This window comes from Periophthalmus magnuspinnatus, chromosome 24, assembly GCF_009829125.3.
Source record: "Periophthalmus magnuspinnatus isolate fPerMag1 chromosome 24, fPerMag1.2.pri, whole genome shotgun sequence".
In the NCBI taxonomy this organism is placed as follows: Eukaryota; Metazoa; Chordata; class Actinopteri; order Gobiiformes; family Gobiidae; genus Periophthalmus; species Periophthalmus magnuspinnatus.
The window spans coordinates 27,500,724-27,522,687 of record NC_047149.1 but is presented as its reverse complement, the minus strand read 5'-3'; the positions used below and the strand labels follow the sequence as shown (position 1 = coordinate 27,522,687).

The window sequence follows — 21,964 nt, the reverse complement described above, 5'->3', positions numbered from 1 at the left end:
TTCGTTCCAGTTGTGGGCGCTGCTTCACTTCATCATGCCGACTCTGTTCGATTCACATGAAGAATTCAACGAGTGGTTTTCCAAAGACATCGAGAGTCACGCCGAGAACAAGTCGGCCATCGACGAGAGTGAGTCTGAGACACGAGCTGCAGGCTCCTGTACAAATCATCTTTATTTATTTTATTGTTTTGTTTCAGACCAACTTTCGCGCCTGCACATGATCCTGAAGCCGTTTATGCTGCGAAGGATTAAAAAAGACGTAGAGAACGAGCTCTCGGACAAGGTACAAATGACACACGCCTGAGTGCTTTAAGGATCAAAAACGATTTATTTGGATTCAAGTTTTACTCTGTAACTTTTCTGGTGAAGGGCCCGTCACCCGCTTGTCTCTGTGGAGATGTTGTTTATCTGATTGTTCCACATTGTGGCATTTAACATCCTGTATCACACAAACTGACTCCTGTGAGCTCCATGTTCTACTGTCCTCCTCAAAATCAGACCTGGAGTTGTGTTTTTTGTGTTTTGTTTCATTCACACGTTTGAGTCACTTTATTATTCGTCTGTTCCACCTTTGTTCTTCAGATCGAGATCCTGACGTACTGTCAGCTGACCACGCGGCAGAGGCTCCTGTACAAAGCTCTGAGGAATAAGATCTCTATAGAAGATCTGCTGCAGTCGTCCATGGGCACAGCTCAGCAGGCCCACAGCACCACCTCCTCCCTCATGAACCTCGTCATGCAGTTCAGGAAGGTCAGAGGTCACCTGAGACCACGCCTGACCTACTCTCAATGTTAAACTATGACAATATTTCAGTTATTTTAACATTAAACCTGTGACACATCTACATTGTCCCTGATGCCCTGACGCTCTTGAGGCTCATGTTCTAAAGCTGATGTCTCCTGTGTCTCAGGTGTGTAACCATCCCGACCTGTTTGAGCGTCAGGACACGCGCTCTCCCTTCCACATGTCGCTCAAGCCCTATTTTATGTCCAAGTTTTTGTATCGCAACGGCCTCCTGCACAACCACACCCACAACCACACCCACAGCACCAACAGGTGAGTTTAATACAACCACACCCACAACCACAACCACACCCACAGCACCAACAGGTGAGTTTACTACAACCACACCCACACCCACAGCACCAACCCACAACCACACCCACAGCACCAACAGGTGAGTTTAATACAACCACACCCACAACCACACCCACAGCATCAACAGGTGAGTTTAATACAACCACACCCACAACCACACCCACAGCACCAACCCACACCCACTCCCTGTGTCCCCGTGGGGTTTTATTCTGTGTAAAAGCTGCTAACCCTGTAGTTTAGACTCTACAAACATGTGCACTGTGTAACTTCTCTAGCGGGGACCTGTCTCCATGGAGATGTTATTGCTTTGCCTGGGAATGTTCCACAGTATAGCATTAAACATGTCTATCTTTATTTTTTCTTATCTTTTAAAATAGTGATGCCGCAGTCCAGCTTTTTCATTTCTCAAAAACGTTCAAACACTGCGAGTGTTTCCAGGGGTTTGACCTGTAAATGTGTCGTCACACATCAGGATATCGACTCAACCCATATCTGGACGTCGATATCGATACCGGGATCAGATCAGTGCGTCTGTACTTAAAAATAAAAACCTTGAAAACAATACATTCTTACTGCGAATGGGGTCACCGCTCCACAGATCTGACCTGTAATCTGGCCTGGTCATGTAACCTGCTTGTCTCCACGGAGATAAGTTTAATACCACACTGTGAAACATTCCAGACAAAGCAATATAGACTATGTATAAATGCACAGAGCTAACCTGCTAGCATAGACTGTTTATAAACGACAGAGCTAACCTGCTAGCATAGACTGTTTATATAAACGACAGAGCTAACCTGCTAGCCGCTACGTTCTAAACAGGAAGTGATCGTGGGCGCACTTTGACTCTGGCTCCAGTTCACTTTCCATTGAAAAACTGTGTCCTCTCTCAAAAAGTAAAGTTCCGTAGAGCGTCTTTTAACAGTCTGACCTCGCTCTGATGCTCACACTAATAATAAATCTGTAATATACATTTGAAATTATAATAATAAACAGAACAATCCTCCAGCAGGTCGTCTGATTGTGACGACACAGCTGCGTTTTCCAACATAAACCACTTTAAGGTGGGACGGCTTCAGGAAATGACAGTTGAAAGTGTAAAAATGTTTATCTGGGACTGGCTGAAGAGTTGGGTCTTAAATTATGTCCGTTAATGGGAGGTGGAGCCCCCTAGAGACACGGTGGAGTATTTCCATTATGATCTCATTGTCTTTTCACAGAATCCTCCGAGTGCTGCTGTCTCCCTTCTCCCCTCAGCACATCCAGCACAGTTTGTTTCACAGGAAAGGTAAAAAGTTTCATGTTTATTACTGTCAAAAACGTCATCTTAAAGGTGCACTGTGGGACTTTTCTGGTGCAGCATAGGGCTGTAAGAAGTATTGAAAATCAGATACTAAGCGATGATACAATTTTTCAGTTTTCAACATGTTTAACACACAAACCTGCAGATTTAGGCTGAAAACACTCTGTTCCACCTTGTGATGTCATCATGTGGTGATACAGGAAGTGCTCCACTGTGTTTTTAAACTCCACACACCTTCATTTATAGAATCATTTGGATCATTTCAGTCCTGGAGTTGTCTCTTATCTCGACTGAACTAAAGGTAAAAGGAGGAGTTAACATGAAAACTACCACTTGATGACATCACAAGGTGGAACAGAGCGTTTTGATCTTTGTAGATGTTACAGACGAATAATAAAGTGACTCAAACATGTGTGAATTAAACAAAACACACCTCCAGGTCTGTTTTTGAGGAAGGAACAGAGTTAGAACATGGATTAAAGATACAAGACTCAGTTTTGTGTTTTGCCTGCTCGTTTTCAAACATCTTTATTTCAGTGTGATGTATATATTTTTTCTCTTTAAATCTAAACTGACACATTTATAGATTTGTTGTGGAAAAAATAAAACTCCGGCAGTTTGTAGATGTTTTTTCTGAGTTAGATCACAGGATTATTCTATTTTAGTTCTCGTTTTGTGTCAAAACTTATCAGGCCCCAGCGAGAATTGAACTCGCGACCCCTGGTTTACAAGACCAGTGCTCTAACCACTGAGCTATGAGGCCTCACCTGCTCCTGTGACGCCTGACGTGGATATTTATACTGACACACCTGTCTATAAATAACACACCTGTTTACATGTACTGTACGACCACACCTTCAGCCAGACAGGTGAGACAGGAACAAGTGAGACAGGAACAAGTGAGACAGGAGGTGAGACAGGAACAAGTGAGACAAGAGGTGAGACAGGAGCAGGGCAGACAGGAGCAGGGCAGACAGGAGCAGGGCAGACAGGAGCAGGGCAGACAGGAGCAGGGCAGACAGGAGCAGGTGAGACAGGAGCAGGGCGTGTCCTTGTAGCAGATGTATTTTCTAATCTGATCTGTTGGTCTCAGGTGAGGATGAAGGCAGCTGCTTCTCGTTCCTGCGTTTCATCGACGTGTCTCCAGCCGAAATGTCCAACCTCATGTTACAAGGCACTTTAGTCAGGTCAGCTCCACAGACACCTGTGTCCACACACCTGTGTACACACACCTGTCTCACACACACACCCCCACCCCCACACCTGTCTCACACACACATGTCTCACACACACCTGTCTCTCATTTTTATAAAGTGAAAGTGAAACACAGGTTCTCACTGCTCTTGTGTTTTCATGTTTTTCTTTAATCTAAAATGACACTTTATCCCTCGTCACTTTTCACACACTGTGTGTCACACATAGTTTTTTAACTATTAATTAAAATCCAATAAAAATTGTCCATTGATTTAAATTGTAAAGAGCTCCCCCTACTGGATACTTCACTGGGCACTTCTGCAGTGTATACAAATAACCACCAGGTGGAGCCAGTGTGTCCCTTACACTTCTACATTAAGATGTAACTGCCGCTGATTTTAACCTAAAACCTTTTAAAATCACTGTATTCACTGTTATCAGCGTTAACCACAGAGTGAGTCTGACGTCACCCACGGCGTTCAGCCCCAAATGAACCTCAGGGAGCGAGCGCTTAGCAACACTGTCAATCAAACCTGTCGCTAACGCTAACAGGAGCGACGTCGAGGATTATTAATGTTCAGATCTTGATTTACAGACACAATAGTGAAATAAAAACCCCAGGATCATGTAGAGGGTTAATACGAACATTTAAGACCAGAATGAGTCTGAAGCAGCAGAGACAGAGAGAGGACAGAGGGGACACAGAGGACACAGAGGACAGAGAGAGGACAGAGAGAGGACAGAACTGTTCACCATCTTCATCACATCAGAAAACTTTATCTGTTTTATATTTACAAACAGACACACAGTTTGAATCACGACGTCACTACAGAGAAACACTGACAAACGATAATAAATACAGAATGACTTTACGTCACTGACACAATGACAATAAAACAGGAGAATCTCATTTAATCAGATTATGAAGAGACAGTGTCGTTAAGAGCCTGAGCAAATAAACAGCAAAATGAAGCTATAATGAGTCATTAAGTGATTTACTGCCCTCTACAGCTCAGAGCTCGTCATAGCACAGAAAAATCAAACAAGAAAATGTCCACACGATGAACATGGAGCCCCAAAATATGTCGCTCCTTCTTTTTATACTGAACGATAAAAAAATATATAATAAAAATAAATATGTTTTTTAAAATACGTGAATTTGTCTCGTCTGTTGCAGATGGTTAGCCCTTTTCCTGTCTCTGAAATCTGCATACCGACTCCACTACCAGCGCCTGTTTGAGGAGAGAGGAGACTCAGGAGGAGACTCAGGAGGAGACTCAGGAGGAGACTCAGGAGGAGACGCAGGAGGAGACGCAGGAGGAGACGCAGGGCCCAGTCCACAGAGGCTGAGATGTCTGTCCCGCAGAGACCTGATTCTGAGCGTTGACAGACCCAGTTCTTTCCCAAACAGCAGCAGCAGCCGCCTCCTCCAGGTGAGACACACACACACGTACACACACACATACACCCCCACATACACAAACACACATACACACACACGTACAACACATACACACACCCACACACACCCCTACACACACACACACGGCTCATTGTGCGTTTCAGACTCATCACCTCGTTCTACTCGTCCAAACACACAGACGTCACTGTTCAGGTGTGTGATGTTTTGGCTCTAGTCTCAGAAATGATCAGGTCCAACATTTGTGACTTTACCATGAAACATCCAAAATGTAAAGTCCAGTGTAAATAGAACTGACCCTTGACCCCGAGTGAGACTATGACATCATCAGATTCTCAAATGTGAAAAGCACCAATCAGATGCTCCACGGGGATGTCCTGCAAAAAGACAATGACATATGGACTTCAGAGCAGCCATTTTGATTTGGAATGTTTTTATATTTGACTTTTCTCCTGGTTCAGTGGGTTTATAAAAATAATAATAATAATAATAATAATAATATTAGACCAGTGAACTGTGTTTTCCTCATCAGTGACTGAAAGAACGTTTGGATGTTCAAACTCACATTTTTCACAAAACTAGTCAAAGTTGTTTCAAGTTTAGTTTTTACAGTGTAGTTGCTGTATTTTCTTAACCAACAGGTGGAGCTGTGGAGCTGCACCTCCTCTGTGTCAACTTTATATTTTAAAGAACAAACACGTTTAGCCTCGTCTTATGCAACATATATATATATATATATATATATATATATATATATATATATATATATATATATATATATATATATATATATATATATATATATATATATATATATATATATATATATATATATATATACATATATACATACATATATACATACATATTAATATATATGTGGTCCTCATGTCACTGATCTACCTACACAGAGGAAACAAGTTTGGTTTAGTCCTGGTGTAGTCCTGGTGTAGTCCTGGTTTAGTCCTGGTTTAGTCCTGGTTTAGTCCTGGTTTAGTCCTGGTTTAGTCCTGGTTTAGTCCTGGTTTAGTCCTGGTTTAGTCCTGGTTTAGTCCTGGTTCAGTCCTGGTTCAGTCCTGATGTTTGTGTTTCAGGGCCTGGTGTTCACAGCGTCCTCTCCAGGTTTGATTGGACATTCAGATGTTGAGATCCACAGCCGCTCCTCCTCCTCCTCCTCCTGCTCCTCCTCATCTGTCGCTCGCAGGTCGTGTCTGCCCTGTCTGCCCCCAAAGTTCCTCCTCGCTGCGACACCCAGGGTGAGTTTATGTTATATTTATATTTCTTGTGTTTTGTGTCTCATGTGGACGTCCAGATTCAGTCCAGGTTCAGTCCTGGTTCAGTCCTGGTTTGTCCTGGTTTGTCCTGTTTTCTTCTCGTTCGTAAAAATTCTCCGTGGTTTTTAGGTGACGGCCGTTCCCATGGAGACGTACTGTAACGACCGCAGCGCCGAGTATGATTGGCGGGTGACGCGGAGCGGAGGCGGGACCGTGTACAGGGACTGCTTCCTGTACGGCTCTCCTGAACTGGCCTCTGATTGGACCACGAGAGCGACCTCCTTCTACCCACAATCCCCCGGGGGCGTCATGGCGATCAACCCGCAGCACGGCTGGTCCTGCATTCGTATTCCAGGTGAGGAGAATGTAACGCTCAGGTCCGTGTTGAAGGTCAAAGGTCAAAGTCACGTTTGGTTCATCTGTAAAAGAGGCGGAGTTCTGCTTTATCAAATGTTCACCCACCCACAAGCCTACATCACCCATGTACGAGGCTCCACCCACAAGCCTACGTCACCCATGTACGAGGCTCCACCCACAAGCCTACATCACCCATGTACGAGGCTCCACCCACAAGCCTACATCACCCATGTACGAGGCTCCACCCACAAGTCGACATCACCCACGCTCCACACGACAATCCTCCATAAATAAACAAAAACATGACACAAACTGTGCACTATGACGCGACAAACCTGGTGTGATGTGCAGGAGTTTCATTCGTGCGATGCAGCTGATTGTGATCGTGCTCTGAAGGGGGAGGGGCTTAGCACAGAGAGCAAGTCCAGTTGTAATTTCTTAACTCTCTGACCCGAGGGAGAGCGGGTCAGAGGGAGAGAGGGTCAGAAGGAGAGAGGGTCAGAGAGGGTCAGAGGGAGAGAGGGTCAGAGGGAGAGAGGGTCAGAAGGAGAGAGGGTCAGAGAGGGTCAGAGGGAGAGAGGGTCAGAGGGAGAGAGGGTCAGATTTGTTCTCTGACCCCAGGGAGAGCGGGACATTTGAAATGTCGTTGTTTTTTCCTCCTCTGTTTCCTAATTCCTTTAGATTAGATTAGTCCAGTGATACAGAGAAATACTCACGCTATCACACGAAAAACAAACACTGAGAGAGGGAGAGGGAGGAGAGAGGAGAGAGGAGGGGAGAGAGACGGAGGGGAGGAGAGAGAGACGGAGAGGAGGAGAGAGAGACGGAGGGGAGAGAGACGGAGAGGAGGAGAGAGAGAGAGAGACGGAGGGGAGGAGAGAGAGACGGAGAGGAGGAGAGAGAGACGGAAGGGAGAGAGACGGAGAGGAGGAGAGAGAGACGGAGGGGAGGAGAGAGAGACGGAGGGGAGGGGAGGAGAGAGAGACGGAGGGGAGAGGAGGAGAGAGACGGAGGGGAGAGAGAGAGACGGAGAGGAGGAGAGAGAGACGGAGGGGAGGAGAGAGAGACGGAGGGGAGGAGAGAGAGACGGAGGGGAGAGGAGGAGAGAGAGACGGAGGGGAGAGGAGGAGAGAGAGACGGAGGGGAGAGGAGGAGAGAGAGACGGAGGGGAGAGAGAGAGACGGAGAGGAGGAGAGAGAGACGGAGGGGAGGAGAGAGAGACGGAGGGGAGAGGAGGAGAGAGAGACGGAGGGGAGAGGAGGAGAGAGAGACGGAGGGGAGAGGAGGAGAGAGAGACGGAGAGGAGAGGAGGAGAGAGAGACGGAGGGGAGAGAGAGAGACGGAGAGGAGGAGAGAGAGACGGAGAGGAGGAGAGAGAGACGGAGGGGAGGAGAGAGAGACGGAGGGGAGAGGAGGAGAGAGAATGGAGTGAGTAAAAAAGAGGAAAAGAGAAAGATGATGGACAGAAGAGAGATGAGAGCAGGGAGGAAAGAGAGAAACAGAGAGAAAGAGAACAGAAGGTAAGAAAAGTGGGCCAGAGGAGTGTGGATAGAGAGAGGAAGGAAGAGAGAGAGGTCCAGAGAAATGGAGAGAGAGTAAAAGAGAGAGGTGCATTGTGGGAAAGACTCAGACCTTGATGTTTGAACAATGTCTTTGGGAGAATCGTGTCGTTTGGTCATTTCCTTCCTCCTGCGGCTGAGAAACGACAGAGCGACAGACGAAGAGAGAGGGAGAGAGAGGGGAGGAGGAGGACGAGGAGGGAGGAGGAGGAGGTGGCGTATCCCTCGGCAACCAGCGTGAGAGACTGAGGCGTGCACTGTAAAAACGAGACGACGACACAGACTCTGCCTCTTTCACTCAAATATTTCACATTTTTATATTTGTGTTATTTTTATAAACTTTATTTAAAAAAAACAAAAAAAAACAACTAAACATTTAGACTTTACACAAATATTCTGTTCTGAAAATGACACATTTACATGAAAACAGTTTAAAACTAAAATAATAAAGACACAAAATCTGAGACAAATTTAAATTTACTGCAGAAAATGATCAGATTTAAAATCATTAAAAATGTCAGTTTGTTTTTTGTGTTTGGATGAAAGACGTGAATGGACAGAGAGAGAGAGAGAAGAGTGAGGGAGGGAGAGAGAGAGAAAGAAGAGAAGAGTGAGGGAGGGAGAGAGAGAAGAGTGAGGGAGGGAGAGAAGAGTGAGGGAGGGAGAGAGAGAAGAGTGAGGGAGGGAGAGAGAGAGAGAAGAGTGAGGGAGAGAGAGAGAGAAAAAGAACAGTGAGGGAGAGAGAGAGAGGATAGAGATGAAAGTAGTGGATGGAGAGAAGGACAGAAGAGAAGAGAGAGACAAAGAGAAGGAGAGAGAGAGAGAGAGAGAGAGAGAGCCCTGAACAATGAGTAGTGGCACTTCCTGAGTTTGTGGGAACAGACTGAGCTCGTGTGAACACAACACACACAACACACACAACACACACAACACACACAACACACACAACACACACAACACACACAACACACACAACACACACACAACACACACAACACACACACAACACACACACAACACACACACAACACACACAAGAGACACACAACACACACACAACACACACACGAGACACACAACACACACAAGAGACACACAAGAGACACACAACACACACAAGAGACACACAACACACACACAACACACACACAACACACACAACACACAACACACACACAAGAGACACACAACACACACAACACACACACAACACACACAACACACACAAGAGACACACAACACACACAACACACACACAACACACACACAACACACACACAACACACACACAACACACACAACACACACAACACACACACAACACACACACACACACACACAGCAGACCATAGACTGTACACACTTGCACATATCTAACCTGCTGCCGCCGCGTTCAAACAGGAAGTGATCGTGGAAGCACTTCCTGTTCCATCGACTCTGGCTCAATTCACTTTTTATTGAAAACTGTCTCCTCTCTCTGTCCTCTGTGTCCTCTCTCTGTCCTCTCTGTCCTCTGTGTCCTCTCTCTGTCCTCTGTGTCCTCTCTCTGTCCTCTGTGTCCTCTCTCTGTCCCCTCTGTGTCCTCTCTCTGTCCTCTGTGTCCTCTCTCTCTGTCCTCTGTGTCCTCTCTCTGTCCTCTCTGTCCTCTCTCTGTCCTCTCTGTCCTCTCTGTCCGCTGTGTCCTCTCTCTGTCCTCTGTCCCCTCTGTGTCCTCTCTCTGTCCGCTCTCTCTGTCCTCTGTCCCCTCTGTGTCCTCTCTCTGTCCGCTCTCTCTGTCCTCTGTGTCCTCTCTCTCTGTCCTCTCTGTCCTCTCTCTGTCCTCTCTGTCCTCTCTGTCTGCTGTGTCCTCTCTCTGTCCTCTGTCCCCTCTGTGTCCTCTCTCTGTCCGCTCTCTCTGTCCTCTGTGTCCTCTCTCTGTCCTCTCTGTCCTCTCTCTGTCCTCTGTCCCCTCTGTGTCCTCTCTCTGTCCGCTCTCTCTGTCCTCTGTGTCCTCTCTCTGTCCTCTCTGTCCTCTCTCTGTCCTCTGTGTCCTCTGTGTCCTCTGTTCGTATTAACCCTCTACATGATCCTGGGGTTTTTATTTCACTCTTGTGTCTGTCAGTCCTGGAGTTGTCTCTTATCTCGACTGAACTAAAGGTAAAAGGAGTTAACGTGAAAACTACCACTTGATGACATCACAAGGTGGAACAGTTTGGGATTGGTCCAACATTTCCAAAGCTCAGAGTTGTGTAGAGTTGTGTAGAGTTGTGTAGAGTTGCATAGAGTTGCGTAGAGTTGTATAGAGTTGTATAGAGTTGTATAGAGTTGTGTAGAGTTGTATAGAGTTGTATAGAGTTGTATAGAGTTGTGTGGAGTTGTGTGGAGTTGTATAGAGTTGTATAGAGTTGTGTGGAGTTGTGTGGAGTTGTGTAGAGTTGTGTAGAGTTGTGTAGAGTTGTGTGGAGTTGTGTGGAGTTGTGTGGAGTTGTGTAGAGTTGTGTAGAGTTGTATAGAGTTGTGTGGAGTTGTGTGGAGTTGTGTGGAGTTGTGTAGAGTTGTGTAGAGTTGTGTAGAGTTGTGTGGAGTTGTGTGGAGTTGTGTAGAGTTGTGTAGAGTTGTGTAGAGTTGTGTAGAGTTGTGTAGAGTTGTGTAGAGTTGTGTAGAGTTGTGTGGAGTTGTGTAGAGTTGTGTAGATGTGGAGTTATGACATCATCGGGCTTTAATGACAGACTCCATTTTGTTTTGTTCTGTTGATTTTCCGGAAGCAGCCGTTTCATTTTTAGGCTTCGGTGTGAAACAGAGAAACGTTGATGGAAAAGTTTATTTATGGAACATTCTGGGGCTGAATCTGAAATAGTTTTGGTTTGAGTTTGTGGCGACGCGGCTCCACTTTAATGAGACGCTTTGTACAAAATGAAAGAACAAAATGAAGCTTTTTATGAAACGAGGAACTGAGTCACAGGCCACAGCACCTCCATCTGAGCACCTCCATCTGAGCACCTCCATCTGAGTCCACAGCACCTCCATCTGAGCACCTCCATCTGAGCACCTCCATCTGAGTCCACAGCACCTCCATCTGAGCACCTCCATCTGAGCACCTCCATCTGAGCACCTCCATCTGAGTCCACAGCACCTCCATCTGAGCACCTCCATCTGAGCACCTCCATCTGAGCACCTCCATCTGAGCACCTCCATCTGAGTCCACAGCACCTCCATCTGAGCACCTCCATCTGAGTCCACAGCACCTCCATCTGAGCACCTCCATCTGAGTCCACAGCACCTCCATCTGAGCCCACAGCACCTACTCCTCTCCTCCTGCTCTCCTCCTCTCCCCCTCCTCCTCTCCCCCTTCTCTCCTCCTCCTCTCCCCCTCCTCTCCTCCTCCTCTCCCCCTCCTCCTCTTCCCCTCTCCCCCTCCTCTTCTCCTGCTCTCCTCCTCCTCTCCTCCTTCACTCCTGTTCTTCTCCTCCTCCTGCTCTCCTCCCCCTGCTCTCCTCCTCCTCTCCTCCTTCACTCCTGTTCTTCTCCCCCTCCTTCTTTCCCCCTCCTCTCCTCCTCCTCTTCCCCTCTCCCCCTCCTCTTCTCCTGCTCTCCTCCTCCTCTCCTCCTTCACTCCTGTTCTTCTCCTCCTCCTGCTCTCCTCCCCCTCCTCTCCTCCTCTCCTCCTCCTCCCCTCCTTCACTCCTGTTCTCCTCCTGCACTCCCCCTCTCCTCTCCTCCTCTCCTCTTGTGTCTGTTGTGTTAATGCACCACACTTGGACAGAAGGGGGCGACATTCTCCACAGTTCAGACATGTTTGGGGTCAGAGGTCATGACTGGACAAAGACACACACTTTAAAGACTGGAGGTCGACATCTTCATTTAAATAGTTTATACAACTGTGTGTGTGTGTTCTGTGTGTGTGTGTTCTGTGTGTATGTGTGTGTGGAGTTTGTGTGTTCTCTGTGTGTGTGTGTGTGGTTTGTGTAAAATAGTAGATTTTAGTTGTTTTTTTTTCTTGTTCTCATCTGTTTCTGCCTCTTAAAGCTGCGAGTAAATTAAGTTTCTGTGGCTGTGACAGAGGCCTCCTCCTCCTGCTCCTCCTCCTCCTGCTCCTCCTCCTTCTCCTGCTGTTTCTGCTCCTCCTCCTCTTTCTGCTCCTGTTTCTCCTCATGCTCCTGTTTCTCCTCCTGTTTCTCCTCGTGCTCCTGTTTCTCCTCCTGTTTCTCCTCCTGCTCCTGTTTCTCCTCCTGTTTCTCCTCGTGCTCCTGTTCCTCCTCCTCCTCCTGTTTCTCCTCGTGCTCCTGTTTCTCCTCCTGCTCCTGTTTCTCCTCCTCCTCCTGTTTCTCCTTGTGCTCCTGTTTCTCCTCGTGCTCCTGTTTCTCCTCCTGTTTCTCCTCGTGCTCCTGTTCCTCCTCCTCCTCCTGTTTCTCCTCCTCCTGTTTCTCCTCCTCCTGTTTCTCCTCCTCCTCCTGTTCCTCCTCCTGTTCCTCCTCCTCCTCCTGTTTCTCCTCCTGTTTCTCCTCCTGTTCCTCCTCCTCCTCCTGTTCCTCCTCCTCCTCCTGTTTCCTCGGTGACACGTGCGGCTCATTGACGTATTGATCCTCAGTGTAATGTTTCATACAGTGATTCTCCATCATGTTTGAGTCTGGGCCATCTGTCCATGAACAACACCGCACCTCCTCCAGCTCCTCCACCACCACCTCTATCTCCACCACCTCCACCTCCTCCATCTCTCCATCTTCCTCTTCACTGTAATGTATCAAAGTGTGAGTCTCCATCATGTTTGAGCCATCTGTCCATGAACAATGCTCCACCTCCACAATCTCCTCCACCTCCTCTGCCATCCCTCTCCATCTATCTCCACCTCCACCACCTCCACCACATCCTCCACCTCCTCCACCTCATCCATCTTCTCCATCTCTCATGAAAAACGCTCAATCTAGCTGCATCTCTCTCCACTTCATCCACCTCTCTCTATCTTCTCCATCTCTCTCCTTTTCTGTTGTCTCCCTCCACCTCTCTCCATCTCTCTCCACCTCATCCACCTCTCCTCTGCGACTGCACCCTCGTTTCTCCACCTCTACAACATCTTAAAGCCACAGTGTGTCACTTTTTATCCAAACTTAGACTAACATAAAGCATGTTTTTATCACACCGGGTGGGGCTTGCATCTCCACAAACCTGACTCTGCTCGGTCTGGAGGAGGGCCTCCTTATATTCTGGTCTGGAACATTTCAGTGTGGAATTTTCAACCAAACCACCACTAGAAAAGTTCCACAGTGCTTCTTTAATGCAGGTGTTTGTGACGTTCAGTCAGTGTGAATTTAAATATATTTTGTAGATGAACTGAAGCCCGTGTTTAGAGGGGACAGAGGGGACGAGGGGACAGAGGGGACAGACGGGACGAGGGGACAGAGGGGACAGACGGGACGAGGGGACAGACGGGACGAGGGGACAGAGGGAACGAGGACAGGGACAGGACCAGGGGACAGAGACCAGGGACGAGGACCAGGGAGAGGACCAGGGACGAGGAAAGAGACCAGGGACAGGACCAGGGACGAGGACAGAGACAGGACCAGGGGCCGGACAGAAGACGCAGAGCCGTTGTAATGACATTAGATCGTCCCAGGCGGCTGCAGCGGCGCTGGGGGGGCAGCAGGGGGAGCCAGGAGGGGCAGGGGGGACAGTAATTGGGTCAGGCCCCGAGATCTGGTCCTACGGGAAACTACGGAGATCAGGTTACTGCGCCAGGGGAGAGAGAGAGACAGAGAGAGGAGGAGGAGGAGGAGGGTCGACTGAACAGAGGGAGACAAGGAGGAGAAAAGGAGAGAAGGAGGAGGACACAAAGAGGGAAAGAAGAAGAGAGGTGTCATTTAGAACTGGTGTTAAATGAGATGATCAGAAAAACTGATTTAAAACATTAAATATGGAGGGATGAAGAGGAGGGAGGAGAGAGAGAGAAGAGGAGGACAAATGTAGAGGAGCAAAGGAGAGAGAGAGTAATAGAGAGGGGGAGAGGGAGGAGAGAGAGAAGAGGAGGACAAACTTAGAGGAGCAAAGGAGAGATAGTAAGTAGAATAGAGGGAAAAAGGGAGTGGGACAGATGAAGGGAGAGGTTGGGGGTGGGGAAGGAGAGTGGGAGAGGTGGAGGGAGAGATGAGGAGTAGAGGAGCAACAGAGAGGTAACTGAAGAGGTGGAGAGAAGGAGCGGAGAAAAAGAGATAAATAGAGAGATGGGGGAAGAGAGAGTATGAAACGAGAGATAAGAACTGAAAGGGGGAGAGAGAAAGAAGAGGGGGACAAAAGGACAAGGGAGAGGGAGGGGGGGAGAGGGAGGAGCACAAAGAGGGAGGGAGAGAGAAGAGAAAAAAGAGGGAGCAGAGAGAGGTAAAGAGAGAGATCAGAGATGGAGAGGGGTGAGTGGGAGACAAAGGGGGAGAGAGAGGGGGTAAAATGGAGGAGAGGTGCAGGAGAAACAGGAGAGGAGGATGATGAGAGGAGAGGAGGATGATGAGGAGAGCATTTCGGGGGAGGGGGCAGGTGCCAAAGCTTTATACTCGTCTCCATGGAAACGGGAGAGCAGAGCCACACCACATGGAAATGAAGCTTTTTGTACTGGATCAGAATCATGAGGACGGAACAACAGAACAACAGAACAGAACAACAGAACAGAACAACAGAACAGAACAACAGAACAGAACAACACAACAGAACAACAGAACAGAACAACAGAACAGAACAACAGAACAGAACAACAGAACAACACAACAGAACAACACAACACAACAGAACAACAGAACAACAGAACAGAACAACACAAAATCAGAACAGAACCTCAGAACACTGTGGAACCTCAGAACAAGACCAAATACAGACTGTATATTAGACAAGTATAAGACACATGGACCAGGACACGCCCATGGACACAACCTCCTGCTCACTGACCACTGCTCTCCTCTCTTCTCCTCCTCTCTCTCTCTCTCCCTTTCTCCTCTTTCCTCTCTTCCTCTCCTGTCCCTCTTTCCTCTCTCCCCCTCTTCTTTCCCTCTCTCCATTCCTTTGCCCACTCTCCTCCTTCTCCTTCTTCCTCTCCTCTTCCTCTTCCTCTTCTTCTGAGATGGACCTCAGACACTGAGGATCACACAGATATAAGACACATGAGTATATGGAGTATATGGAGTATATGGAGTATATGGAGTACACAGAGTACACAGAGTACATGTTCTCCATGTCCTCCTCTTGTCCACAGTCCTCCTCTTGTCCACAGTCCTCCTCTTGTCCACAGTCCTCCTCTTGTCCACAGTCTTCCTCTTGTCCACAGTCCTCCTCTTGTCCACAGTCCTCCTCTTGTCCACAGTCCTCCTCTTGTCCACAGTCCTCCTCTTGTCCACAGTCCTCCTCTTGTCCACAGTCCTCCTCTTGTCCACAGTCCTCCTCTTGTCCACAGTCCTCCTCTTGTCCACAGTCGTCCTCTTGTCCACAGTCTTCCTCTTGTCCACAGTCCTCCTCTTGTCCACAGTCCTCCTCTTGTCCACAGTCCTCCTCTTGTCCACAGTCCTCCTCTTGTCCACAGTCCTCCTCCTTCACACTCTTCTTTTCCTGCTGCGTCGTGTTAAATATAAACTCCTTCATAACCCGACACTTCTGCTCCATATTTAGTGGTCCAGGTCCAGGACTTTGTGAATCGTTGGGTCTCGCTCCACATTCCTGCTCTGACCCAAACGTAGTATTTTGGAGTCTGAGTCAGGGCTGTGTAAGAATAGTCCGTCACACTTAAGCCCCTGGAGCTGCTCTGTAATGTCGGGCTCCGCCGAGCGTCAGCGTCGAACCGCACGACTCCCCCGGGAGCCAGAAGAGCCACACGCAGCCAAACGCCTAATTATTCAGCTTCTTGGCGGCGTTTTTTAGATCCGTGGATTTGCAGTTTAAATGTTTCGAACTCGCCCACCTCCAAAGTCACATGCTGACAGTTTTTATTTATTTTTGGAGTGAAATGTTTCAATGTTCTGGATTTTATTTGGATTATTTAAATAACAATTTTGACTGAAACTGGTGTCTGCAGCTTTAATCCACGTTCTAACGCCTCAAGGACAGACCTGGAGCTGTGTTTTGTTTCATTCACATGTTTGAGTCACTTTATTATTAGTCTGTCACATCTACAAAGATCAAAATGCGACGTTCCACCTTGTGATGTCATCAAGTGGGAGTTTTCACGTTAACTCCTCCTTTTACCTTTAGTTCAGTCGAGATAAGAGACAACTCCAGGACTGAAATGATCCAGATGATTCTAGTGAAGGTGGAGTTTAAAAACACAGTGGAGCACTTCCTGTATCACCACATGATGACATCACAAGGTGGAACAGACTGTTTGTTTCTTTGTTTGTGTTTGTGTGTTAAACGTGTGTGCAGGTCTGTCTTTGAGGCGTTAGAACGTGGATCAGCGTGTGACTTTGGAGGTGGGCGAGTTTGTGTCGCGTGTTACTTTATCTTGATGTTTTTAGTTGAAATGTTTCACAGTGTGGCTTTAAACTTGTGAAAAACAGAGACACAGTGGAACATTTCAGGCAAATCCATAGAGACTGACAAACATTAAAATGTGTTTCTTCATGTTGATCGATCACAAAACACTAAAGTTCCACAGGGCGTCTTTAAAATCCTGTATAAACGTCAGCAGAACTGCAGTCGTTTGAATCGTCTCGTATCGCCGTAGATCTTGGGGTGGTCACATGACCTCAGAGTCTGGCTCATGCTAATCTCTTGAGCAGCAGCGTGTGGTTAGCGTGGTGGGCTAATATTGTCTTTACACGAGCGTTTGTGAATGTGCCAGGCTGCACTTTCCTCTGGCACCGGTGGGAAAGAGGCTCCGTCTGATCTGACCACACCAACATGGCCGCCGTCTCCGCCGCACTGTAAAAAACACTGAACGGCTCCAGTTTGAGTTTGTCTGTTTTACTTTAGTTCTGTTCCCATAGTTATTATCTTTCCCATGGGCTTTGGTCATGTGTGGGCAGCGGGTGGCGTCTTTGTGCCCCGTTTGTCTCCTCTTTGTCTCCTCTTTGTCTCCTCTTTGTCTCCCCTTTGTCTCCTCTTTGTCTCCTCTTTGTCTCCTCTCTGTCTCCTCTTTGTCTCCTCTTTGTCTCCTCTTTGTCTCCTCTCTGTGCCCTCTCTGTGCTCTCTGTCTGTGCCCTCTCTGTGCTCTCTCTCTGTGCCCTCTCTGTGCCCTCTCTGCGCTCTCTGTCTGTGCCCTCTCTGTGCTCTCTCTCTGTGCCCTGTTTGTCTCCTCTCTGTGCCCTCTCTATGCCCTCTCTGTGCCCTCTCTGTGCCCTCTCTGTGCTCTCTCTCTGTGCCCTCTCTGTCTCCTCTCTCTGTCTCCTCTCTCTGTGCCCTCTCTGTGCCCTCTCTGTGCCCTCTCTGTGCCCTCTCTATGCCCTCTCTGTCTCCTCTCTCTGTGCTCTCTCTCTGTGCTCTCTCTGTGCCCTCTCTGTGCCCTCTCTGTGCCCTCTCTCTGTGCCCTCTCTGTGCGCTCTCTGTGCTCTCTCTCTGTGCCCTCTCTGTGCCCTCTCTGTGCTCTCTCTCTGTGCCCTCTCTGTGCTCTCTCTCTATGCCCTCTCTGTGCCCTCTCTGTGCTCTCTCTCTCTGTACCCTCTCTGTGCTCTCTCTCTGTGCCCTCTCTGTCTCCTCTCTCTGTGCTCTCTCTCTGTGCTCTCTCTGTGCCCTCTCTGTGCCCTCTCTGTGCCCTCTCTCTGTGCCCTCTCTGTGCTCTCTCTCTGTGCCCTCTCTGTGCTCTCTCTCTGTGCCCTCTCTGTGCTCTCTCTCTATGCCCTCTCTGTGCTCTCTCTCTGTGCCCTCTCTGTGCTCTCTCTCTGTGCCCTCTCTGTGCCCTCTCTCTGTGCCCTCTCTGTGCTCTCTCTCTATGCCCTCTCTGTGCCCTCTCTGTGCTCTCTCTCTGTGCCCTCTCTGTGCCCTCTCTGTGCCCTCTCTGTGCCCTCTCTGTGCCCTCTCTCTATGCCCTCTCTGTGCCCTCTCTGTCTCCTCTCTGTGCTCTCTCTCTGTGCTCTCTCTGTGCTCTCTCTGTGCCCTCTCTGTGCCCTCTCTGTGCCCTCTCTGTGCCCTCTCTGTGCCCTCTCTGTGCTCTCTCTCTGTGCCCTCTCTGTGCCCTGTCTGTGCCCTCTCTCTGTGCCCTCTCTGTGCCCTCTCTGTGCCCTCTCTGTCTCCTCTCTGTCTCCTCTCTGTGCTCTCTCTCTGTGCTCTCTCTCTGTGCCCTCTCTGTCTCCTCTCTCTGTGCTCTCTCTCTGTGCTCTCTCTGTGCCCTCTCTGTGCCCTCTCTGTGCCCTCTCTCTGTGCCCTCTCTGTGCCCTCTCTGTGCTCTCTCTCTGTGCCCTCTCTGTGCTCTCTCTCTGTGCCCTCTCTGTGCTCTCTCTCTATGCCCTCTCTGTGCTCTCTCTCTGTGCCCTCTCTGTGCTCTCTCTCTGTGCCCTCTCTGTGCCCTCTCTCTGTGCCCTCTCTGTGCTCTCTCTCTATGCCCTCTCTGTGCCCTCTCTGTGCTCTCTCTCTGTGCCCTCTCTGTGCCCTCTCTGTGCCCTCTCTGTGCCCTCTCTGTGCCCTCTCTCTATGCCCTCTCTGTGCCCTCTCTGTCTCCTCTCTGTGCTCTCTCTCTGTGCTCTCTCTGTGCCCTCTCTGTGCCCTCTCTGTGCCCTCTCTGTGCCCTCTCTGTGCCCTCTCTGTGCTCTCTCTCTGTGCCCTCTCTGTGCCCTGTCTGTGCCCTCTCTCTGTGCCCTCTCTGTGCCCTCTCTGTGCCCTCTCTGTCTCCTCTCTGTCTCCTCTCTGTGCTCTCTCTCTGTGCTCTCTCTCTGTGCTCTCTCTGTGCCCTCTCTGTGCCCTCTCTGTGCTCTCTCTCTGTGCTCTCTCTCTGTGCCCTCTCTGTGCCCTCTCTGTGCCCTCTCTGTGCTCTCTCTCTGTGCCCTCTCTGTGCCCTCTCTGTGCCCTCTCTGTGCCCTCTCTGTGCTCTCTCTCTGTGCCCTCTCTGTGCCCTCTCTGTCTCCTCTCTGTGCTCTCTCTCTGTGCTCTCTCTGTGCTCTCTCTGTGCCCTCTCTGTGCCCTCTCTGTGCCCTCTCTGTGCCCTCTCTGTGCCCTCTCTGTGCTCTCTCTCTGTGCCCTCTCTGTGCCCTCTCTGTGCCCTCTCTCTGTGCCCTCTCTGTGCCCTCTCTGTGCCCTCTCTGTCTCCTCTCTGTGCTCTCTCTCTGTGCTCTCTCTCTGTGCTCTCTCTGTGCCCTCTCTGTGCCCTCTCTGTGCTCTCTCTCTGTGCTCTCTCTCTGTGCCCTCTCTGTGCCCTCTCTGTGCCCTCTCTGTGCTCTCTCTCTGTGCCCTCTCTGTGCCCTCTCTGTGCCCTCTCTGTGCTCTCTCTCTGTGCTCTCTCTCTGTGCCCTCTCTGTGCCCTCTCTGTGCCCTCTCTGTGCCCTCTCTGTGCTCTCTCTCTGTGCCCTCTCTGTGCCCTCTCTGTGCCCTCTCTGTGCCCTCTCTGTGCTCTCTCTCTGTGCCCTCTCTGTGCCCTCTCTGTGCCCTCTCTGTGCCCTCTCTGTGCCCTCTGTTTGACTCTGGACAAACCGCTCGTGTCCATCAGTGTTGCTCTGTGTAGTTCTGCCACTGGCCTGTCTCCATGTTGAGCGGGCTCGCCTCTCCACAGATCTGACTTGTGGCGAGTGGAGATTAGGTAGTGGGTCGTCCACCTGAAAAGTTCCATAGTGCAACTTTCTGTTCAGTTTAACACGGCTGAGCTGTGACTCAGATCATGTCCTTCATTTAAGTCACATTTTACAGTGTAGCTCTAAAGCCACGAGCCTCATCCCTACGGCTCTTCTTCTTTTCCTCTTCCTCTCACTCAATCTTCCTCTCCTCCCCCTCTCCCCCTCTCCTCCCCCTCTCCTCCCCCTCTCCTCTCCTGACGCCGGGCAGATTACAGGACTCCTCTGGCTCTGTACAGTTTGCATTTCTTTGGGTTTGTGGGTTTTGGGTCGACATAAGAATGAGACCACACAGAGGAAACAGCACATACCAGAGAGAGCCAGAGGAGAGCCAGAGAGAGCCAGAGGAGAGCCAGAGGAGGGCCAGAGGAGGGCCAGAGGAGAGCCAGAGGAGAGCCAGAGGAGAGCCAGAGGAGAGACCAGAGGAGAGCCAGAGCAGAGCCAGAGGAGAGCCAGAGGAGAGCCAGAGGAGAGCCAGAGGAGAGCCAGAGGAGAGCCAGAGGAGGGCCAGAGGAGAGCCAGAGGAGAGCCAGAGGAGGGCCAGAGGAGAGCCAGAGGAGAGCCAGAGCAGAGCCAGAGGAGGGCCAGAGGAGAGCCAGAGGAGCAGAGTCTGAGCCTGGAGACCTTCTGTTGTTCGGTCTCTTGTGAAACAAGAATCATCACAAACCAACATCAAAACAAGAACTGCCATTATTAAAGCCTCACTGTGGACTTTTTGGCAAAAAATAGCGTGTTTTTCATTATAGATGTTTTTATTGGACTGAAAACTGTATAAAAACATGTGTCCTCACTGTGAGCGGCTCGCATCTCCACAAACCTGACATGTTTTCATAGAAATGTTGTTCCTTTGGCTGTGGTGTTCCACATAAAACACTTCTGTCTCCATGGAAAATGTTCTGATTGTGGCTTTAAACGTTATGTTTCCATGGAATCGAGCAGGTTACGTGCCATCTCCAGAAAGTTCCACAGTGGAGCTTTAAAGTTACATAATTTTCCTGCAAAGAACAAAACACTGTCGTCTTATTCATGGATAAAAGCTGCTAACCCTGGAGTTTAGACTCTGCAAACGTGTCAGATGCCCTCCCCGTGTGTCAGATGCCCTCCCCGTGTGTCAGATGCCCTCCCCGTGTGTCAGATGCCCTCCCCGTGTGTCAGATGCCCTCCCTGTGTGTCAGATGCCCTCCCTGCGTGTGTCAGATGCCCTCCCTGTGTGTCAGATGCCCTCCCTGTGTGTCAGATGCCCTCCCTGTGTGTCAGATGCCCTCCCTGTGTGTGTCAGATGCCCTCCCTGTGTGTCAGATGCCCTCCCTGTGTGTGTCAGATGCCCTCCCTGTGTGTGTCAGATGCCCTCCCTGTGTGTGTCAGATGCCCTCCCTGTGTGTGTCAGATGCCCTCCCCGTGTGTCAGATGCCCTCCCTGTGTGTGTCAGATGCCCTCCCTGTGTGTGTCAGATGCCCTCCCCGTGTGTCAGATGCCCTCCCTGTGTGTATTCTGTGTAATCCTGTTGTATTTTAGTCTTTACAAACATGTTGTGCTTTGTTGCTGCTCAGATGTTTTTCATTCATAAAACATGGCGCTGTTTGTACTCCGCCTTCTTCAGGTCAAAATAATGTCCGCGTCCTTCTCCATGATCTACTCATTTTTCATATTCTGATATTGTTAAAAACATCAAATCGTTGACTTTGGCGCTGTATAAACTCCCATAAACTCTGCTCTCGCTGAGATCCGTTGAGACCAGTGCGTTTCCACAGCTGTCAGGGGCCTGTCAAAACCATCCCCGTCAAATGTATCCGTATGGGTTTGAAATAGTGATGGTGACAGCCTGTCCCATACACCCTGACCTCTCCAAGATGTCCCCCCTCCTCTGTGACCTCTCCAAGATGTCCGCCCTCGTCTGTGACCTCTCCAAGATGCCCCCCCTCGTCTGTGACCTCTCCAAGATGTCCGCCCTCCTCTGTAACCTCTCCAAGATGTCCGCCCTTGTCTGTGACCTCTCCAAGATGTCCCCCCTCCTCTGTGACCTCTCCAAGATGCCCCCCCTCGTCTGTGACCTCTCC

At 49.3% G+C, this 21,964-nt stretch overlaps 1 protein-coding gene and 1 non-coding gene across 2 annotated transcripts in view; one reads left to right on the top strand and one right to left on the bottom strand.

Moving 5' to 3' along the window:
- The window catches only part of ino80 (INO80 complex ATPase subunit), a 58,284-nt gene that overhangs the window by 14,441 nt on the left and 21,879 nt on the right, over window positions 1-21,964 (top strand). Inside the window, exons 19-27 of the mRNA XM_033991027.2 lie at window positions 11-128; window positions 198-283; window positions 583-750; window positions 911-1,056; window positions 2,319-2,386; window positions 3,495-3,588; window positions 4,773-5,028; window positions 6,110-6,271; window positions 6,419-6,644. Coding sequence (XP_033846918.1) covers window positions 11-128; window positions 198-283; window positions 583-750; window positions 911-1,056; window positions 2,319-2,386; window positions 3,495-3,588; window positions 4,773-5,028; window positions 6,110-6,271; window positions 6,419-6,644 — 1,324 coding nt within the window. The remainder of the gene's footprint in view (window positions 1-10; window positions 129-197; window positions 284-582; window positions 751-910; window positions 1,057-2,318; window positions 2,387-3,494; window positions 3,589-4,772; window positions 5,029-6,109; window positions 6,272-6,418; window positions 6,645-21,964) is intronic.
- trnat-ugu (transfer RNA threonine (anticodon UGU)) lies at window positions 3,092-3,164 on the bottom strand. The gene has a single exon. It is a non-coding gene; the product is annotated as a tRNA-Thr (tRNA).